This window comes from Nicotiana tomentosiformis, chromosome 2 (genome assembly GCF_000390325.3).
Source record: "Nicotiana tomentosiformis chromosome 2, ASM39032v3, whole genome shotgun sequence".
In the NCBI taxonomy this organism is placed as follows: Eukaryota; Viridiplantae; Streptophyta; class Magnoliopsida; order Solanales; family Solanaceae; genus Nicotiana; species Nicotiana tomentosiformis.
The window spans coordinates 50,014,083-50,035,328 of record NC_090813.1 but is presented as its reverse complement, the minus strand read 5'-3'; the positions used below and the strand labels follow the sequence as shown (position 1 = coordinate 50,035,328).

The window sequence follows — 21,246 nt, the reverse complement described above, 5'->3', positions numbered from 1 at the left end:
TGTCATTTCTTCTACGCGATCGCATGCATCATTCCGCGATCGCGTTGTACATTTTGAGGCAGTAGCCATTTTCTTCTTCGCGATCGCATTAGTTCTTCCGCGATCGCGATGTACAAACACCTGGGCAGAACATAAAAGTACTCTATTTCGAGGGTTAGCCATTTTTATTATTTTTGGAGTTGTAGAGCTCGATTTTGAGCGATTCTTCGCAGGTTTTTCAAGAAAATCATCTAGGTAAGTGTTCTATACCCGAAAGTGATTATATTTCATAAATCCATGGTTATATTCATCGTTTAATTCAGATTTAAATGGAAGAAATCAAGATTTTTGCAAAATCTTCCAAAAACAAAAATTCAAGATTTGGAGGACGATTTGTTATTGAAATTTGATAAAATTGGTATGGTTGAACTCATATCAGAATGAGTATTCGGATTTCATAAAAATTATGTCGGGTTCCGAGAGGCGGGCCCCGCGTTGACTTTTGTTGACTTTTTAGAATAAATTTTCAAGTCGACGTATTATTATCCAGAATTATTTTCGATGAATTTTAATGAAGTTATACAATTAATTTGGATAGATTTGAGCTGTCCGGAGGTCAATGCAACCAAGAAGACGATTTTGGAATATCGGCATAACTTCAAAAAGGTAAGTGTCTTGCCTAACCTCGAGTGGATGAATTACCCCTTAGGCATCGAGTCTTATATGCTATATTGTGTAATTGAAAATCATGTACGCGAGGTGACGAGTACGTACTTGGTTTATATGTGCAAAATTATATCGGTTGAAATTCGCAGACGCCCTTAAGTATTAAGTTGGAAAATTGTTGTAACTTATTAAATCCCTTATTTGTCATGCCTCATTCCTTGTTTGTCGAGGTTGTTTTTATATGATAATTTGGTATGATTGCCACTTGATTTTTATGTGAACTCTGTGTTTGTTTGAGTTGCCATTTTTATGGAAATCACTTTCATTATTGATTTTACCTACAGATAACTTAAATGGAAAATTTAGTTAATAAGATGAATTACTTTTCAGTTCACATTGTTGAAAATTTGGTATTGAATTATAAAGGCCGTGAATCATATTGAGGCAAAGTGCCAAATTGTGAAATATTATTCGGTTGAGTTGTTCACTCCCGAACATTTTGTTAAGATGTTGTGCACATTATGATCGAGTGGTGGCTCCTTATTGTGGAAAAAATAATATGTTGTAATATTTGAGCACTTAATGTGCAATTTGTGATATGTTGTAATATTTGAGCACTTGATGTGCAATTTGTGATATGTTATAATATTTGGGCACTTGAGGTGCAAGTTGTATTATGCTGTGATATTTGGGCACTTGAGGTGCGATTTGTGAAATATTGTGATATTGATACGCATGCGGTGAGATAAGGGTGGCTTGAAACACGTGGCTAGTAGGAAAACTACTAGAAGTTATGCGGTGTGATAAGGGTGGCTAAAACGCGGGATGCTATTTCGGAAAAAAATAATAATTTCTTTAAATATTTAATGTGAAGGCTCCCGCTGTGATATAAGAAAATGAAAAATTATGAATTTATTTATGATTTGGGACTACGAGGCAGTACCTCGGGAGTGCCCTTTTGTTGATATCTCTATATGGCTGTACTTGCCTTTGGTTATTTTGTTTATTCCTAATTTATAAATTCTTGTGTTCTCCGTGATGTATTATTTCACTTAATATTAAATGTTTTGTATTTCTTGATGTATTGTGTTGACCTTGACTTTTTCGTACGAGACTTTGAGTATTTGTAATTTTTGGGTTGTACTTGTTTTGATGATTGAGTTGTTTTAAGTGAAAGAAAAATTTAGTATGTTTTAATTTAATAAATTTTATATCCAAATCAGTAGTTTATCTGATGCTTTATTTTAATGAAAATGTTATTTTCTTCACTTAAACGACTTCTAAAATAAACTTATCTTTTTGTTGATTTCTTACTTGATTTAAAGATTTTTACCTTACTTCATTGAAAATAAATAGATCCTACGGATCTTATATACAATGATGATAATAATATTGGCACGTGAACTGTCCGTGCAGCTGTGATATAAAAAGTGGGCACGAGGTGCCGTGGAAATATGATAATTTATTTATGGGCACGAAGTATCGTGGAAATATGAAAATGGGCTGAGACCCGTGTTTACGAAAAAAATAAAAATGGGCTGAGACCCGTATTTGTTTTTATGATTATGAGTTGAGGTGTCACATGGTGACTTTTTAATTGAAAGAATTATATTCAAAATATTTATTTGGAAGGACTTTTATTCAAAAAGAATTATATTTGAAGAAATTTAGTGAAAGAATTTTATATTCGAAAGTTGTTTATTTGAGAAAATTATATTTGAAAAAGAGTTTTATTTGTAAGAATAATATGCGAACAATATTTAATTGAAGAACTTGATTTAACTGGGTGTAATTGTATTTATCAATTGTTGAGCGAGATTAATGGTGATTTTATTGTCTTACTGTGCATATTACTGGTTGTTTTATGTTGCCCTTATTATTATTTATTTTCTATTATTTTGTATATCATATTGCACAGGTTATTAGACTAGTGAGTGTCTTGCCTGTACCTCGTCTCTACTCCATTGAGGTTGGTATTGATACTTACTGGGTACCGAACGTGGTGTACTCATACTACACTTCTGCACATTTTTGTGCAGAGCTAGGTATTGGAGATATCGAACTTGGGCAGAGTTTAAGCGAGATCGTAAGAATTCAAGGTAGATCTGCTTGGTCGTCGCAGTCCCTTGGAGTCTTTTCATTTCATTGTACTATTAATTTTTAATCAAAATAGTATTATATATTCGGTCCTCGTGATCATCCTATGTATTCAGTTAGAGTTCGTGACTCAATACTACCAGTCTTGAGAGGTTGTTATATTCATATTTGTTCCGCTGTTAGTTTTGATTACTTATTCAAAGAAAAAAAGGGCTTGAAATATATTTATAATCGGCTTACCTAGTCTTAGAGACTAGGTGCCATCACGACGCCTTTGGTGGGATTTTGGGTCGTGACAGACGGTTGTCCTTATGTGTCATGAATAGGGTTATTATGGATCCTTGAAAGGTTATTAGCCCAGTATGGGATAAGCGGAATCAGCTTGAGGTCCGCTAGTAGATTTATATTAGATCAGATGTGTTCATTCAGCATAGTACTATTATGGAGGAGTCTTCGAGTGTTGGATGTTATTCCTGTCATCAGTTATCCTATGTAATACTATATTATTCCATGTGGGTTGTGAGACAACTTGATTATTCGCACATGTGTTGTGATCTCGTGTAGCTTGTGGTGTTACATGAGCAAGATGGCTCTCGAGATGCAGGTAATTTATTGCACCTTAGCGTGCTTGGGTTTTGTAGCGTATGGCGCTATCCGTCTCCCCTGGGATTATATTATGTACTTAGCATGCTTGTGGTCGATATTCGGGCATTTCGTAAGCATAAGCATTTCGGCTTGTTGGGTGTTTCCTTATTGATTGTTATGTTTGGATCGAGTTAGATACGTTGTTTGGATTGGGTGGCCCGCCGCCACAGGTATGTTGTGTGGATCGGTTTGCACGCCGCAACAATATCATATTAGATCATGTTGCACGCCGCAATAGTGTCATAGTTGGATCGGGTTGCACGCCGCAACATCGAGATGTTGAGTTCGGTTCCCTATATCTATTCTTGTGTATTTTGTTTCTCATTCTCTGAGAAGGGTTCATAACATCTTTTCGGCTGTTTCATTCGTTATGCGGCTGGGTAGTTCCTTTCCAGAGTTCGTTCTTCCTTATGTGTCATATTCCAGTTGTAGCTTATTGGCGCACTGATGGCGTCATATGAGATCTTGGTCAGTGTTCGAGGTGGCTTATTGCCTGAGTAGCTTGTACTGGGTGAGACGAGGTGATTGGACCTAAAATCAGTGCAATCAAACTCATGTAGAGTATATTAGAGAGAAAATATCGTTAATCTGTTCAGAATAAGGTAATGATTCTTGTCAGGTAAAGGGACTCCGTGAGTTATTGATTTGATGGGTAGTTATGAGTTCCTGCGCATCTCTTACATCATAGAAGTATTGTGAGGATTGAAACCGGGCTTATATGTGTTTTGAGGTATACTACGAGTGTTGGGTCAGTGAATTTGCAGCTGTTGTGCTTGGAAGAGGTTGCCTTGGGCAAATAAGTTATGCAGTGCATTGTGTGATGTCAGCATGGGTTCATGATCATGTGTGGGTTCGGCGTGTGGAAATTGATACGGTGTTCGTAAGTTAGAATCGGGTCTTGTAGAGAAATTGAGAGGTTGGAATTTGGCTCTAAGGTTTATTGACTAAGTAAATAAGAGGATCTTCAGTCTAGCTCGAGCTAATGTGCTCAACTGGGTTGTGGTGGCACGGGTAGGTGCACAAGGTGTTGACTTGTGATTTTGGGACAACTCCGGAGCAGTTATTAGTACATTCGAGGACGAACGTATGTTTAAGAGGGGGAGAATGTAACGACCCGATCGGTAGTTTTGAGCTCTAGTGCGTCGTTCGATGATTTGAGGCCTCGAGTAGCTTCACTTCATGTTGTATAACTCGTACGCATGGTCGGAATTGAATTTCGGGAAGTTCGGAGTGGTTTCAGAAAGAAAATTCTAAATTCGGAAGCTTTAAGTTGGAAGAGTTGACTATGGTTTGACTTTTAAGTAAACGATCTCGAAATCGGGATTTGAAAGTTCCAATAGATTCGTATGATGATTTCGTACTAGGGCGTATGTTCGGGCAGTATATCGTGTGGTCCAGGAGCATTTCGGCGTCTATTATGGAAGGTTGGCATTTTGGAAGTTTAAGAATTTCTTAAGTTTGATTGCAGTGAATTTTGGTGTTATCGATGTCCTTTGGGGTTCCAAACCTTGGAAAAGGTTCGTATCATGATTTGTGACTTGTACGTAAAGTTTGGTGTCATTCTGAAATGTTTTGATATGATTCAGACGCATTCGTCGAAGTTTGGAAGTATGAAAGTTGAAAGAAAGATTTTGATGGCCGATTCACGATTTTGATGTTATTTGTGGTGTTTCGAGACTTTGGATAAGTTTGTATGAGGTATTAGGACTTGTTGGTGTGATTGGACGGGGTCCCGGGGGCCTCGGGTTTGAAATGGATTGAAAACGTATTGAAACTTGGAATTCAGAACATGCTATTGCTGCTGAAGTCTGGTGTCATTGCACCTGCGGAAGGAGTGGCCGAAGGTGCGATCACGCATGTGCGTAGGGACCATCGCAGGTGCGATTTTGGTGGAAGGGACCTGGGAGCGCAGATGCGAGGAAAATTCCGCACCTGCGAAGTCGCAGATGCGGAGAAATGATTGCACAAGCGGAAGGCGTTGGGTAGGACTGGAGTCGCAGAAGCGGAAGGGATCCGCATGTGCGAGTGCGCAGGAGCGAAGGTTGGACCGCAGAAGCGGTCTCACAGGAGCAGACTTTGGTCCGCAAAAGCATATTTGCCTGGGCTTAGGGAGAAGGTGCAGCTAATGATTCGCTGGTGTGAAAGTCGATGGGCAGTTGTCACGACTCAATTTAGGATCATGACCGGCACTTAGGAGTAAGTGCCCCTAAGTAAGCCTTACCGATATTTTACAGAAAAACGGATAGAGTTTCCCCTATTTTTTGGACTATCCAAAAACTTTCCTGTCTCAAAATCAACAACCAAACATCCTAATATTAATCCAACCAACAATAACTTTATCTATTAACCAAAATAAGTCTCAACCATTAATAATCCACCCGTTAACAACCAGAAATACTAATTTATCTCCAAATTTGATAAGAAAGTGCAATACTCATCATAAGTCTATAATAACGAAATAATACTCATGAAACTAAAAGAATGACTAAGGACCAACTCTAAGAGTTCAAAGAAAAGACTATAATGATTAATTCAACTACTTGCCCATGCGAACAACTACGGGGATTACCAAGAACTATCAACATGTGCGCTCTAATTAACGAAATCCTCGCATGCGTCAACTGCTGTCTCTGTAAAAAAGAATAGCGGGGAGTGAGTCGCTAGCTCTGTGAGTAATAACACTTAATCACAACTGTTTTATTGGGGACAAGTCTGAAAACATGCGAGTATATCAAACAGAAAATATCATAAGAATGCCCTTTCTAAAACGGTAAATATAATCAGTCTTTTCATGTGTTTCGTGTAACAAAAATCAATCTAACAAATCGGTAATAAACTCAGTAAACATTTTCTCATAGCAAATCTTTATGTCTGGGAGATTTCCAAGAAAGGATTATATAATTTATATCACTGTGTGGACCCCTTCGTAAAAGGAGTCAAATATAACTTGTAGGTCCCTACTCGAGGGAAAACTATAACTGTATGCCAGTTCTACCTTCCCATTAGCGAGAGCTATAACTGTACTCGGTAATAGGTAAATACAAGGTGCACCAGTTATAACGAACCCGTCGTTAGCTACGGGCTCCTTCAAAATTTCCTACCATTTATACTTTTTCTTGTAACCAGTAAATATTCATAAGAAAGTATTTTCAAAACAATAAAGGGCATATCAATTCTTATCAAATTATGTAAATCCATTTTGGCAATGGTAACCATATCTCAAGTAACAGTAAAACATGAACATTTTAAATAGTGGTAAACATCTCCAGTAGACTGTTCAGTACCATATCAAGTAAAAAACTTGTCCCACATGCAATTCCAAACATTCGGTAACACGTTTTATTTTCAAAATAACGTATAAACCATGCAGGTTATGAAAACACAAATTGTGGTAAGATTACTACTCACAGTACTCCTGCCGAAAAACCAAATGCTTCACCTCGAGCAATTCGTACAACTTCCTCCAATCAGTCTATAATTACATAATACTGTTAATTTCCATGTTTAGGCTAATTCATAGCTAATTTAGAATACCCAACCCTTGAGGTTTCATATTTGACTCTTAATTTGTCGAATTATATTTACTCATAGAAATAGTCCATAATCTATCAATTTCAAACTATTTAGTATAATTTATTCCTCTAAAATTAGACCTATCAGTGCTTAAACCAAACCTTTATAGCCTTACAGTCCATAGAATTATTTTTTTTAAAAACAAACTGATATTGAATTCTTTTGTACTTTGTGAAATCGCATAGATGCAGTAAAATAATTCAACAGATGATAAGAAGAAGGTTAACCTCTTGAGCCGGAGGAGAATTGCTACTTTCAATTCCAACTCCTAGTTCTTCTTAAAGCCTCTGTCCAAAGCTTTCTTCTTCTTCTCTCTTTTTTCTTTCCCAGTCACGGCTTACTGTTAAAGTCCCTCTTTCCAAACCCCTAATTTGATTCCTTAAGTAACAGATAAGGTTTTAGACTCCCCCCCCCCCCCCACAAATCAAATTCCCGTCCCAGGTTTTTTCGGCACTTTAGTGCTTTTGTCTTCTTTTGTTTTACTGTTTTTGATGCTTTGTGGCCTAACGGATTTTCTTGTTTTTAAAATCCCTTTTGTTTGGCCTTTGTACTTGACCAGATGGGCTAAGGCCCACTAATTACATTCACTCTTTATTTTATTATTATTTTTTTGCAAATTCCTTAACTACTCATTATTTAATAGGAGATATAACATTCTCCCCACCTTATGAAATTTGGTCCCCGAATTTAAATCGAGTGCATACATGTGGACTGAAATAAGGATACTTAACTCGCATAGCCTCTTCCACTTCCCATGTAGCTTCTTCAACTGTATGATTTCTCCATAGAACTTTTACGAACATAATTTCTTTTGAACATAGCTTTCTTACTTGCCTAGCAACAATAGCCATCGGCTCCTCCTCGTAAGACAACTTCTCATCAAGCGGTATAGTAGGTGCTTCAATCACCTGAGATGAGTCTGATGTACATTTTCTTAGCATTGAGATGTGAAATACTGGATGAATAAAAGACAACTCAAGAGAAAGTGCCAAACGATAAGCCACAACTCCCACTCGGTCTAGTATCTCATACGGACCTATAAACTTGGGGCTCAACTTGCTTCTTTTCCCAAACCGTATCACACCTTTCATAGGAGAGACTCGTAGGAACACTTTGTCTCTTATTGCAAACACTAAGTCTCTTCTTCTCTTATCCGCATAAGATTTTTGTCTGCTTTGAGCTGTAAGCGATCTCTGTCTGATCAACTGGACCTTGTCCATAGCTTCTTGTACTAAGTCAGGTCCCAATAAGTTAGTCTCACTAGCTTCAAACCATCCGATCAGAGAACGATATCTTCTACCATATAATACTTCGTACGGTGCCATTTGAATACTGGATTGGAAGCTATTGTTGTAAGCAAATTCAGCTAAGGGTAAATAAGAGTCCCAAATACCTCCAAACTCAAGAATGCACGCTCTCAACATATCCTGAATACTTGACTAATGAAGACTTAGCCTGAACACAAGCCAACAATGCCTCTGAATTTCCGACACTAAATCTTACGCTTGTACCCTTTAGTCTATGCATATCTTCAACCAAAGGTCTCCTTGCAGGAACTATATGTGCCAAACTTCCCATAGATTTTCTGCTCAATGCGTCAGCCACCACATTGGCTTTTCCAGGATGATACAAAATAGAACAATCATAGTCCTTGAGTAGTTCCATCCACCGAAGCTGTCGAAGATTTAGATCCCTCTGCTGAAAAATGTACTTCAAACTCTTATGGTCAGTATAAATCTCACAAGTTTCACCGTATAGGTAATGCCTCCAAATTTTTAAAGCAAATACCACTGCAGCCATCTCCAAATCATGTGTAGGATAGTTTTGCTCTTGATTTTTTAATTGTCTCGAAGCATAAGCTATAACGCGACCATTTTGCATGAGAACATATCCTAATCCCACCCTCGAGGCATCACAGAACACCGTAAATCCTCTGGAACCTGATGGTAAGGCTAATATTAGTGTAGTTGTCAAACATGTTTTGAGTTTTTGAAAGCTCTGCTCACATTCCTCCGTCCACTGAAACTTTGTATTTTTCTGTGTTAGCTTGGTCAGTGGCGCTGCTATTCTGGAGAAATCCTTCACAAAATACCTGTAATATCCTGCTAAGCCTAAAAAGCTGCGAATCTCTGTAGGAAAAGCAGGTCTGGGCCATTTCTGTACAGCTTCTATCTTTTTGGGATCCACCATAATTCCATCCTTGGATACAACATGCCCCCAAAATGCTACTGAGTCTAGCCAAAATTCACACTTAGAGAACTTAGTATAAAGCTAATGTTCTCGCAATGTCTGCAACACAGTCCTCAGATGATTCTTGTGTTCTCCTTGGCTACGAGAATATATCAGGATATCATCAATAAATACTATTACAAATCTATCCAGAAACGGATTGAACACCCTATTCATTAAATCCATGAATGCAGCTAGAGCATTAGTCAGTTCGAAAGGCATCACAAGAAATTCATAGTGCCCGTACCTAGTCCTGAAAGCAGTCTTAGAAATATCTTCATCTTTGATTCTAAGCTGATGATAACCAGATCGAAGTTCAATCTCTGAAAAGTGGATAGCTCCTTGTAACTGATCAAATATGTTGTCTATACGAGGAAAAAGATATTTATTGCGTATTGTTATCTTGTTCAACTACCTATAGTCAATGCACATTCTTAGAGATCCGTCTTTCTTCTTTACGAACAATACCGGTGCACCCTATGGTAATACACTAGGTCTAATAAAACCCTTATCTAACAAATCTTGTAACTGTTTCTTTAGCTCTTTCAACTCTGCTGGTGCCATCCGATATGAGGGTATCGATATGGGTTGTGTGTCAGGTGGCAAATCAATACCAAATTCTATTTCTCATACTAAAGGCAATCTTGGTAAATCCTCAGGAAATACATCAGAAAATTCTCTCACTACTGGTACATTTTCTATACTAATTGTTTCCTCTCTTGTGTCATTTACAATAGCTAAGAGAACCAAGCAACCTTTCTTCAGAAGTCGTTGAGCCTTCATAAAAGATATAACTTTACAAATCTCTGGAACCTGACCCCTTTTTAGAATAAAACTGGGTTCGTTTGATATCTCAAACTTAACTATCTTTGCATGACAATCGACGATAGCATAGCAAGAAGATAACCAATCCATTCCCATCAATATGTTAAAGTCAATCATATCAAGTACAATAAGGTCAGCTAGAGTATCTCTACCCTCAACCCGAATCCGACAAGCACGATACACGTATTCAGCTAATAGGAACTCTCCAACAGGAGTAGCAACTAGGAAAGGATCATTCAATAGCTCAGGTTGTCTACCAAACCTCAAATCAAAGTACGAGGACACATATGAATGAGTAGATCCGGGATCAATCAACGCAAGTGCATCAAATGAACAGATAGAAAGAATACCTGTAACCACAGCATTCGAGGCCTGAGCATCCTGTCTAGTAAATGCAAAAACTCTCGCCTGACCTTTACCAGCATTCCCTTATCCTTGACTCATAGTAGCACGATCTCCAGCACCTCGACCTCTATTTCCTGTACCTGTAGCACCTGAAGTATTACGAGTGGTCTGAGTAGGTGCAACTGACTGAATAGAAGCTTGGCTGAAATTCCTCGGAGGCTGAGGGCAATCCCTCAAGTGATGTCCTAACTTGCCACACCGAAATCACTCTCCAGTCAGAACACGACACTGGACCAAATGTGATCTACCACAGGTCTAGCAGACTGGAGTAGTGGCATATATCTGCCCAGAATTATGAAGTCCAGATGATGATGGTCCCCTAATACCCTGTATGTAATGTGGTTTGTATGTGGACTATGAAGACAAGTGTGTCCCTGTCTGAGAATCCTGTTGCTGCTGTCCCTGACTTCCCGCTCTGTGATTTTCACTAAAAACACCATTGAAAGACCCCCCTGTCTTGTCCCTCTTACGTAAATCACTGGTTGCACACTTGTCACGTCCCTTATTTTCAATCTTTCTAGCGAGATCGACTGCATCAGAGTAGGACAAAAGTATTCATCTGTGGGGCTACTACAGTGTATAGACGACCAACCAACCCATCAACAAACCTCTGAACTCGAATTTCTTGGGTAGGCACTAAGTAAGGAGCATATCTAGCCAAATTACAAAACTTGGTGTTATATGTTGGCACATCCATATCTGGAGTCTGAACCAATCTCTCAAAGTCTCTAGCATATTTTTGCCTTAGGCTGTCTGAAAGGAAATGATCCATGAACAACTTACTAAACTCGTCCCATGTCAGTGGTGCTGCTCCTACTGGTCTTCCTAGCAATACAGTTTCATACCATATGTTGGCCATATACTCTAGTTTGTATGCTGCGAGCTCCACAACTCTCTCACTAGAACATCCTAGAGCACGTAATGCCTTGAGTGTTCCATCTAAGAATCTTTGAGGATCTGCTGAATTATCAGAACCTGTGAATTTTGGTGATTTCAATTTCAGGAACTCTTGTAGAGATACCTCCTTATTCCCGAAAGTCTGAGTCTGTGCAGGTGCTTGTGTCTGTAAGGTAGTCTGAGGAGCTGAATTTCCACCCTTAGTAGGCACCAATGCCTCTAACACATTCAATAACCTTGCCACTGCATTTGCCGGTAAGGTAACAGTAGGTACAACAATTGGCACTGGTGGTGGAACATCCTGAACTCCCTGTTCTTGCACATGATCTGGCATAGCAGCCTGGGGTTGACCCATGTTCACAACTTCAGGTTGAGGAATGGCCTGTCTTCTAGGCTGATGAGCCCCAATTTGACCGCCACCTCGGGTAGTACCACGTCCAGCAGATGAAGTTGTGCGTGTCCTAGCCATCTGCGAAAGAAATATTTCAAAGTCAATCTCAAGTTATCTCAACGCACGAACAAAGAATGAAAGAAGGGAAAACATTTCTAGATGTTCAGTAGCCTCAAGATCATAAGTAGGAGTGGCAAAATGGTTAAAAACAATAGTTAACCACCCATATTATCTACTAAAAAATGGGTTGGATAATGAACTATTTAAAAACGGGTCAAATATGAATAAGAACCATATTATCCATTTAGAAAACGGATAACCAATGGATAACTAATGGGTTTAACTTTTATATTTGTAAAATCTCAAATTGGGGGTTCCTCAAGTTTGGGAGACTAGAAATTCTCCCACAAGTGATCATATTCATGAAGACATGGATAATATGGTTACCCATATTATCCGCTGGTTAATCTATTTTTTATCCGTATTAAATATGAATCGGGTCAGATAATTTATTTATTTTTTCATTACCCGTTTTTGACCCGCCTCATATTCGATCTGACCCGCCCGTTTGCCACCCCTAATCATAAGTATGAGCGCCTACACACCCATGAACCAGACTCTACTAAACATTGCTCCATGACTCGGGACTTAAAACCTAGGCTCTGATACCAATTTTTTCATGACCCAATTTAGGATCATGACCGACACTTAGGAGCAGGTGCCCCTAAATAAGCCTCACCGATATTTTACAGAAAAACGGACAGAGTTTTCCCTATTTTTGGGACTATCCAAAAACTTCCCTGTATCAAAATCAACAACCAAACATCCTAATATTAATCCAACTAATAATAACTTTATTTATCTCAACCATTGATAATCCACCCGTTAACAACCAGAAATACTAATTTATTTCCAAATTTGATAAGAAAGTGCAATACTCATCATAAGTCTATAATAACAAAATAATACTCATGACACTAAAAGAATGACTAAGGAGCGACTCTAAGAGTTCAAAGAAAAGACCATAACGATTAATTCAACTCCTTGCCCACACGAACAACTATGGGGCTTACCAAGAACTATCAACCTGTGCGCTCTAATTAATGAAATCCTCGCATGCGTCAACTGTTGTCTCTATAAAAAAAAAAAAAATAGCGGAGAGTGAGTCGCTAGCTCAGTGAGTAATAACACTTAACCACAACCGTTTTATTGGGGACAAGTCAGAAAATATGCTAGTATATCAAACAGAAAATATCATAAGAATGCCCTTTCTAAAACGGTAAATATAATCAGTCTTTTCATATGTTTCCTGTAACGGAAATCAATTTAACAAATATAAACTCAGTAAACACTTTGTCATAGCAAATTTTTATGTTTGGGAGATTTTCAAGAAAGGATCATGTAATCTGTATCACTGTGTCGACCTCTTCGTAAAAAGAGTCAAATATAACTTGTAGGTCCCTACTCGAGGGAAAACTATAACTGTATGCTAGTTCTACCTTCCCACTAGCGAGAGTTATAACTGTACTCAATAATCGATAAATACAAGATGCACCAGGTCTAACGAACCCGCCGTTAGCTACGGGATCCTTCAAAGTTTCCTCCCATTTATACTTTTTCTTATAACCAGTAAATATTCATAAGAAAGAATTTTCAAAAAAATAAAAGGCATATCAATTCTTATCAAATCATGTAAATCCATTTCGGCAGTGGTAACCATATCTCAAGTAACAGTAAAATATGAACATGTTAAATAACGGTAAACATCTCCAGTAAATTGTTCAGTACCATATCAAGTAAAAGACTTGTCCCACATACAATTTCAAACATTCGGTAACATATTTTATTTTCAAAATAACGTATAAACCATGCAGGTTATGAAAACATAAATTGTGATAAGATTATTACTCACAGTACTCGTACCGAAAAATCAAATGCTTCACCTCGAGCAATTCGTACAACTTCCTTCAATCAATCTATAATTACATAATACTGTTAATTTCCATGTTTAGGTTAATTTATAGTTAATTTAGAATACCCAACCCTTGAGGTTTCATATTTGACTCTTAATTCGCCGAATTATATTTACTCATAGAATTAGTCCATAATCTATCAATTTCAAACTATTTAGTATAATTTATTCCTCTAAAATTAGACCTATCAGTGCTTAAAGCAAACCTTTATAGCCTTACTGTTAATAGAATTTAAAAAAAAAACAAACTGATATTGAATTCTTTTGTACTTTGTGAAATCGCATAGATGCAGTAAACTAATTCAATAGACGATAAGAAGAAGGTTAACCTCTTGAGCCGAAGGAGAATTGCTACTTTCAATTGTCCTAGTTCTTCTTAAAGCCTGTGTCCAAAGCTTTCTTCTTCTTCTCTCTTTTCTCTTTCCCAGTCACGGCTTACTGTTAAAGTCCCTCTTTCCAAACCCCTAATTTGATTCCTTAAGTAACAGATAAGGTTTTAGACCCCCCCCCCCCCCCCAAATCAAATTCCCGTCCCAGGTTTTTTCGGCACTTTAGTGCTTTTGTCTTCTTTTGTTTTACTGTATTTGATGCTTTGTGGCCTAATGAATTTTTTTATTTTTAAAATCCCTTTTTTTTTGCCTTCGTACTTGACGAGATGAGCTAAGGCCCACTAATTGCATTCATTCTTTATTTTATTATTAGTTTTTTATAAATTCCTTAACTACTCATTATTTAATAGGAGATATTGCAGCTGTGGTGCTTTTAAATCGAGACTTAGCTCTTACTTCTCTCATTTTTGTCTTGGGTGGTCGAATTTGGGGAGCTATTTTGAGGGGGTTTTCATCATGTAATACAAGGTAAGTAATTTTTCACTTGTTGTAAGATAAATATATGGTTTATATGTGGATTTAAGGATGAAAATTTATGGAAATTGTGGAATTTTAGTAGGAAACCTAGAATTTGGTATTTTTGGATTTGACCACAAAATTGGACATGAAATTAGGAATAAATTATGTATTTGAGTTCGTAATATTTTGGGTAAAGTTATCTTCAAAAATTTTCGGAATCCGGGTACGTGGGCCCGAGGATTGACTTTGTTGACCTTTCAAGCAGAGTTATGAATTGTTATAAATTAATTAATTGTGAGTATTATAGTACATTCTTATTGGTTTGCACACTGTTTGACTAGCTTTGGATCAACGTACATCGGTTTGAGGTGTTAGTGTGGCGTTGGAGCCGTTGTGGAACTTCGGAGCGAGGTAAGTCTCATGTCTAACCTTGTGAGGGGAAAATTACCCCCTAGGTGATATAATTGTTATGTGCTACTAGTTGTGGGTGCTACGTATGCACGAGGTGACGAGAGTCCGTACGTAGTTAAAGCATGTTTATGTCCGGGTAGATTTAGGACTTTATCATGTAATATTTGAATTATTTGAACTCATTCTGCTGGCTTAATTAATTGAATTTATAATTAAAATTGATTTTAAAAATAATATATATATATATATATATATATATATATATATATATATATATATATATATATATATATATATATATATATATATATATATATATATAAGACCGAGCCTTATCACCCTGAGTTGGTGGAAGTTTATTTGAACCATTCAAATTGCCTCAAATAGATCAGAGTGTTAGGAGTAGTAAATAAAACTTTTGGTAATTAGTCATAACAATTAATTTTCTCTAATTGTATGAATATATTGCTAAAAATTTATGGATCCCATTCCCCACCCCCTCAACTGCCCACGCCACGCATTCGTTTATCTATATGATCAATCCGCTACTTTCACACATAAAACTCCCATGCATGGATAACATGAGTACATGCTGAATTTGCCTTGGTTATAGCTATATTCTTTGAATATACATTAAATTACTTATACTGCTTATTTAATGACATAAATCAATCCCATTGGTCAGCATTTCTTATGTTAAATGTTCTTGTCCTTCATGCTTATAGCAAGTTATACATTCAGCAATTTTCATGGCGACAGGTGCAATATGTAACAACTTGTTCTATCATCTACCTTTCAATGAGTTTATTTTATTTCTAACATTAGTTAGATTGACAATATTCTTAAAATTGATTCAGGTACTCCATTTGAAAATATTAACGATGAAGGAAATAGTACATGATTAACAAAACAACACTTGATTAAGAAGAGTTATAGTATATCGTGGCTAAACCTAGGCAAATCTCCATCAAAATGGATAGAATCCTTAACGTAAGGGGGAAGGTAACGAACAATCTATACGTGTTCCAAATATAATATTCACCTCGCCACCGTTGCAGCACTCGTGTTCCTCCCTTCTATATTTTTCTAAAAAGTTCCTTTTAGATTATCTCATTGAAGAAATCGTACGAAAATCTTCCAAAAGAGATCCTCATCTCATTTAATACTGGCGCTTTGCTATTACCATTGACAAAATTTGGGTCCTTCCACCAAGACAACATTAACAAGCCACGTATTTGCTGAGACATCTTTCAACACTTAGAAGCAATAGAGTAATGCCTCTGGCAACCTTTGGAGAACAACATCACCAATGATTAAAGTTTTGTTTCTTGAAGCGCAACAATCTCAACGCTATTAGCAAACAATGCCCGCATCTTGTCGCTTTCTATACAATTTTGTATATAAATAAGATAAGTTTCAAAGATATTTCTTCATCCCCAAACATTGAGTTAATTCCAAGTAACTAAAAGGAGAGATAAAAATAGCAAGTTTTTTTTCAAAATCTAATACTAACACAAGAGGGTTGTTCTGATGGTAAGCAACCTCCACTTTCAACCAAAAACTTGTGAGTTCGAGTCACACCAAGAGCAAGGTGGGGAGTTCTTGGAGGGAAAGATGCCGACGGTCTATATATTGGAATCAGCCTCTCTATCTCATGGTAGGGGTAAGGTCTACGTACACACTATCCTCCTCAGACCCCACTAGTGAGATTATACTGGATTGTTGTTGTTGTAATACTAACAGATCCATCACAATTTAAAGAAAATGTTTAGGATGCTCAGTCCTTACTGACAAGTCCATCCTTCTCCCAAGCAAGAAAAACAGCAAAAACCATGTCCACTTTTTCAAAATCTAGCCACATTCGCTCAATCAGTTCAGTTGTACTAAAAAAAAGGTTCAGTTTTCCCTCTAGATCACAACTAGTCATAGCAAATGTCGCACCTTGAAGTTGGCAGAAACCCTCTGCTTATCAAAAAGAATCTCAGATGTGCATACACATTTAAAGTCAAAACAAACAAGATATGTAATATGAATGTTTAGTCTCCAAATTGGAACTCTATCCATCCATCTCTTTGATAGAGAACTGCTACAAAATGCTGAGCGTATTTGTCTCTGTCATCTTCAGAAGCTGCATTCGAATTGTTAAAAATCTGTTAGGCAAGAAACTCAATTAAGGCATAATATAACTTTGAAGAATCAACTAGACATATCTGACATTCACTTTGTTTTGGGGAATGAATTCTAGAATTCTTCTCGATAATCTCTTTTTGAAATGTCGAGTGAGTTACAATCTAGGCCAAGGAATGTTAAGAACTGAAAACTTTATGATATTACAGGTGTGCTTACTGATATTATTCAGGAACACAATACGTGTCAATGTTGTTTCCTTAGCATTGCATGAAAATACAATAATACCTGTAATGCTTCCTTATAAAAATAAATAAAGTTGTAGTGCAGCTTACCTGCACAAGGTGATGAACTTCTTCCAAGATCATGTCTATTTCCAGCTTATACCTTCACATCTGGCATCAAGAAAGCAATACTCAGTCATAATAGAGATGAAAGTCCAGTACCACTAATCAGAAGTGTAAAAGATTAGGCAACATGAATGAGAATTTCCAGGGTTAAAAACACATATGCAGAATGTAAAAGAAACTAGGGTGCCATTGTTTGACTATGCATCTATGTCACTATCAAAGGTATAATTGTCAACTCAATAATTCCAGGATAATAGTCATCCAAAGAAACTACTTAAGACAAAAGGAAATGATAGAAGAGGATTACAAGAAAGAGAAATACCTAATAGAGTAAGAAGTACATAGAAATCCTTGGTTTAACACTTAGTTTCTCCGTCCTTCAACAAAATCTTCTCAAAATCAATCCGTATAAAAGGCACATGAGCTATCTGAGACGCACCACTAGCTTCACGCTTGCAGAATATTATTTTTAGGTTTGGGCAATTTGTTATACTCAGATATTCAAGCAAAGATGAAAGCTTATAGTTGGCCAGCAAGAAAACTTTCTCACAGTCACTTATCTCCAAACTTTTTAGAGAACACAAAAATGAAAGCCATTCGAGGGAAACCAGTTTGGGGCAGCTACTTATTCTTAAATAAGAAAGGCAGGGAAAGTCACCATTTACCACTCCCGACCACTCTTCTAGACTAGGCATGCCACCAATTGTCAACTTCTCTAGCTTTGGGAATGCGTGATCCACTTCATTACCATAACTTATACGGAAGTGATTATCAATAAACCTCACCTCCGAAAACTCAACTATGCAAAGAACTTTTAGTGATGGTAATCCCCCAAGCGATGGCAGGACAAGACAATTTCTGCAGCTATGTAGAGTAAGATTAACAATGTTGCAGAGATATGAACCATTGTTTATCCAACTGGGAAATATTGAACCATTGTAGAAAAGGATTCGCAATTTCTGAAGGCATGCAGTAGGTTTAAGGAAATCTAATATCTCTTCTTCAGATTTTGAACTACCACTGCAACGATACCCCCATCTTAGCGCTAGTTCACGAATGTATTTCTTATTGGTCATGGCTGCTTCCTTCGCTTCATGGGAGCTCAAAACATTTTCAAGCCTTGAAATACAAAATGACTCCCTGAGGTTAACTAAATGCTTTAATTCCACAATATGACAACCATCCTCCGTACCCACCGGGAATGCTCTCAATGTTTGTAGATTGGTTAGATTCCCCATCTTAACCGGCATTGGACCACGTAAATCAAACTCCAAGTGGCGGAGGTTAGCTAATTTGCTTATTTTCAAAGGTAAGCCAACAAGATTGGCACAACCATCAAGTTTTAGTGTTTGCAAATTTTGAAGACGGACTATAGATTCAGGCAAACACTTGATTGGTGTTCCTGAGACATCGAAGTAACGCAAAGATTTTAAGCTCCCAATAGAAATTGGTATTTCAGATATGCCACTTCGACGCAAACTCTCACTCCTCAACTGCTTCACACTATAGAAAAGATCCTGTGGTACACGTCCCATAGAAGAACCATGTTCGCAAAGCAACACTAATGTGTGCAAGTGCTTGAACCTGCTGAGAATCTTAAAACTTGTGGGTTTAATGTTCTTTGAGATCAAAAATAAGTGTTGCATTTGTTCTGAGACACTGCCCAACTGATCAGTTTCCTCTACTTTCAAATAACTTACACCTACTTGTGGTGCAATTTGCAGAAAACGATGCATCGCGTCTGTGACCTTGTATTTCACTGGCGCCCCAAAGCTATCAAATTCAGTAGCAACCACATATTCTTTTTCTAATAAGTTATCAAAGTGAGCGCGGGCTCGATCTTCCATTCTATCCCCTTCTGGTTCAAAAAAACCTTCGGCCACCCATAATTGGACCATTGTTTGCTTCTCAAATTCGTAGCTATCAGGAAAGAGGCAACAATGTAAACAGGACCTCAAATGTGCTTCAAAATTCCAAGCCTTTTCAAAAATTTCATCCTTCATTTTGGAACTTTTATCTTTGTCTTGCTCCACAGCTGCCTTGTTATGATCAAACATTTCTTTTAGTAGCAGCGTACTAGGACATCCCAAAAAAGTGGGTGGTAGTGGACTCCTTTGTTCTCTCATCTCTTCCTCGTCCTTTTGTTTGGCTATGAACTTTAGTCCCTGTCAGTAATGAACATGTGTTCAAAACACATTTTGTAGTAAATATTAGCATATAGTATTGAAATACCACCCTGCTGGTGCATGTTTGTTCATGCATTAACCTTGGTTTCTACCAATAGGGAAGAATCTATTATGCTATCCTATACAACACCTTTGTTAAGCCCACAAACAGTTAGATCTTATCAAGTATACTTCAGTAATCTCCAGCCATACAAACAATTTTAGTTTAATGCAAACCAGTAACACACAAACACTAATTAATATCAATAAGATAAATAAGGAATTTTTTTGCATCATATAAATGGTACCTTGGTGAAGATATATCATAGTCTCACCTGCTGCTTTTCTCCCATGCCATCAATATCTTTAGCAGAAGTCACTCTTTTGAACTTATGAAGAATAGTTCTCCATCCAGCACCCGAAAGTAAATCGTGCTTCAATTTGTGAGCCTTTTCAATACTTTCATCCTTCATTTTGGAACTTTAACCTTTGTCTTGCTCCACATCTACCTTGTTATGATCAAACCTTTCTGTTGGCAAAGTACTGGCACATCCCGAAAGAGTGGGTGCTAGTGTACTCCTTTGTGCACTCATCTCTTCCTTGTCCTTTTGCTTGGCTACAGACGAAGCAGAATCATTCTTCTTGCTTGTGTCATTCAACTGCAACTTCAACTACAACTGCATCACCTAAAGTTATTATCAATTTTACAGTTTAAATTTTTCAGTGAAAAATAACTGAGAATTAAGACCTCAGTCTAAGCAGTACAACCTTTACAGAGAAAGAGAAACAACACCATGTAGAACTTGCACATCATGACCATTCGTAGAACTGAATCATTAGAAGAGATGAAAAGTGACGCTACAAGTAGCTTTATTCTCATAAATATTGAAAGTACATTACGGGGAAACAATTAATAAGAATATTAGTACTTTTTATTGATAAACCAACAAATTAGCGATTAGTTCGCATGAAAATACTTGAAATGCTTACCTATTCTTCTCCGATTTGTTGGGGTTGGTTTTTAAAGATTATCTTTTTCATTTTCTTTTTGTATGGTACAAAATAAATCATTTTCTTTAACAGTAATTATCAGAAAAAGAATATTCACGTTCTTAGTTAAGAATCCCTGATAAAGTAGGATTTAAATAAAGCGTAAATGTGGAATTAAATCCTCTATAGCTCTATTAAACCTTTAAACAAAAGTTAGACCTAATTAAAAACAAACATCACATTTACTGCCCACGATGAGACAAAGTCCAAAAAGAGGGTTCTGTTCTTGTATGGATTGCAATTACTAAATTACCCTTCTAATAATATATTATTTTATAATTATAATTAAAGACATATTTAAAAATTTTAATTTATATTGTGTCTTTTCTAAATAGTTGTGTCCTTTTATTAGTAACTAATTTTTGAAAAACTTATCTGGCCATTAGAATAGAACTATTTATTTAAGAAAATGACGCCTTGAATTGAAGAGTTGTGATCCTTAGCAAAATAACTTTTCAAATATGTTCCTTCACATTCAAAATCAAGAGACCATTTCTATTTAATTAAAAAAAAGTTACTTGCATTTCATAGTCTATTTCTAACGTTGTTACCGCAAAAAGGTACCACCGTTTAGTTCCTAATTAAAATATATTAGAAAAATCAAGAGATGGTTTGT

General features: G+C 37.0%; 3 protein-coding genes across 5 annotated transcripts; all 3 read right to left on the bottom strand.

Moving 5' to 3' along the window:
• Positions 1-7,625: 7,625 nt before the first annotated feature.
• On the bottom strand, positions 7,626-8,285 carry LOC138904778 (uncharacterized). The gene has a single exon (XM_070193282.1). It carries the CDS (start codon positions 8,283-8,285, stop codon positions 7,626-7,628), a length of 660 nt encoding a protein of 219 aa, XP_070049383.1.
• Positions 8,286-8,361: 76 nt separating this feature from the next.
• On the bottom strand, positions 8,362-16,865 carry LOC138904777 (uncharacterized). Its single transcript, XM_070193281.1, has 6 exons — positions 16,731-16,865; positions 11,086-11,785; positions 10,784-10,949; positions 9,836-10,399; positions 9,312-9,403; positions 8,362-8,894 (listed from the first exon to the last, which is right to left on the bottom strand). The coding sequence occupies exons 1-6, from the start codon at positions 16,863-16,865 to the stop codon at positions 8,362-8,364; spliced, it is 2,190 nt and encodes a 729-aa protein (XP_070049382.1).
• On the bottom strand, positions 15,816-20,243 carry LOC108945807 (putative disease resistance RPP13-like protein 1). 3 transcript variants are annotated; one of them, XR_011413867.1, is made up of 4 exons: positions 19,916-20,243; positions 17,738-19,580; positions 17,401-17,460; positions 15,816-17,088 (listed from the first exon to the last, which is right to left on the bottom strand). XR_011413867.1 is itself a non-coding variant. In XM_070195287.1 (3 exons), the coding sequence occupies exons 1-2, from the start codon at positions 20,051-20,053 to the stop codon at positions 17,772-17,774; spliced, it is 1,947 nt and encodes a 648-aa protein (XP_070051388.1). In that variant the 5' UTR covers positions 20,054-20,243; the 3' UTR covers positions 17,120-17,460; positions 17,738-17,771. The 3 variants fall into 3 exon arrangements, 1 of the variants encoding a protein (XP_070051388.1); XR_011413868.1 differs by having other exon boundaries at positions 19,889-20,039; XM_070195287.1 differs by lacking the exon at positions 15,816-17,088 and having other exon boundaries at positions 17,120-17,460.
• Between the last annotated feature and the right edge of the window lie 1,003 nt (positions 20,244-21,246).

Bases quoted from the DNA above. Each gene is read 5' to 3' on its own strand.
- LOC108945807 (XM_070195287.1), bottom strand. From the start codon at position 20,053: ATGAAGGATGAAAGTATTGAAAAGGCTCACAAATTGAAGCACGATTTA. The intron at 19,581-19,915 runs GTGAGACTATGA...CATTACTGACAG, and splicing joins GCATGGGAGAAAAGCAGCAG to GGACTAAAGTTCATAGCCAA.
- LOC138904778 (XM_070193282.1), bottom strand. From the start codon at position 8,285: ATGGCACCGTACGAAGTATTATATGGTAGAAGATATCGTTCTCTGATC.
- LOC138904777 (XM_070193281.1), bottom strand. From the start codon at position 16,865: ATGACTAGTTGTGATCTAGAGGGAAAACTGAACCTTTTTTTTAGTACA. The intron at 9,404-9,835 runs AAGATTGCCTTT...TGTGATGCCTTT, and splicing joins GTATTTCCTGAGGATTTACC to CGAACTGACTAATGCTCTAG. The intron at 8,895-9,311 runs ATATCCTGATAT...CATCAGGTTCCA, and splicing joins TGTAATAGTATTTATTGATG to GAGGATTTACGGTGTTCTGT.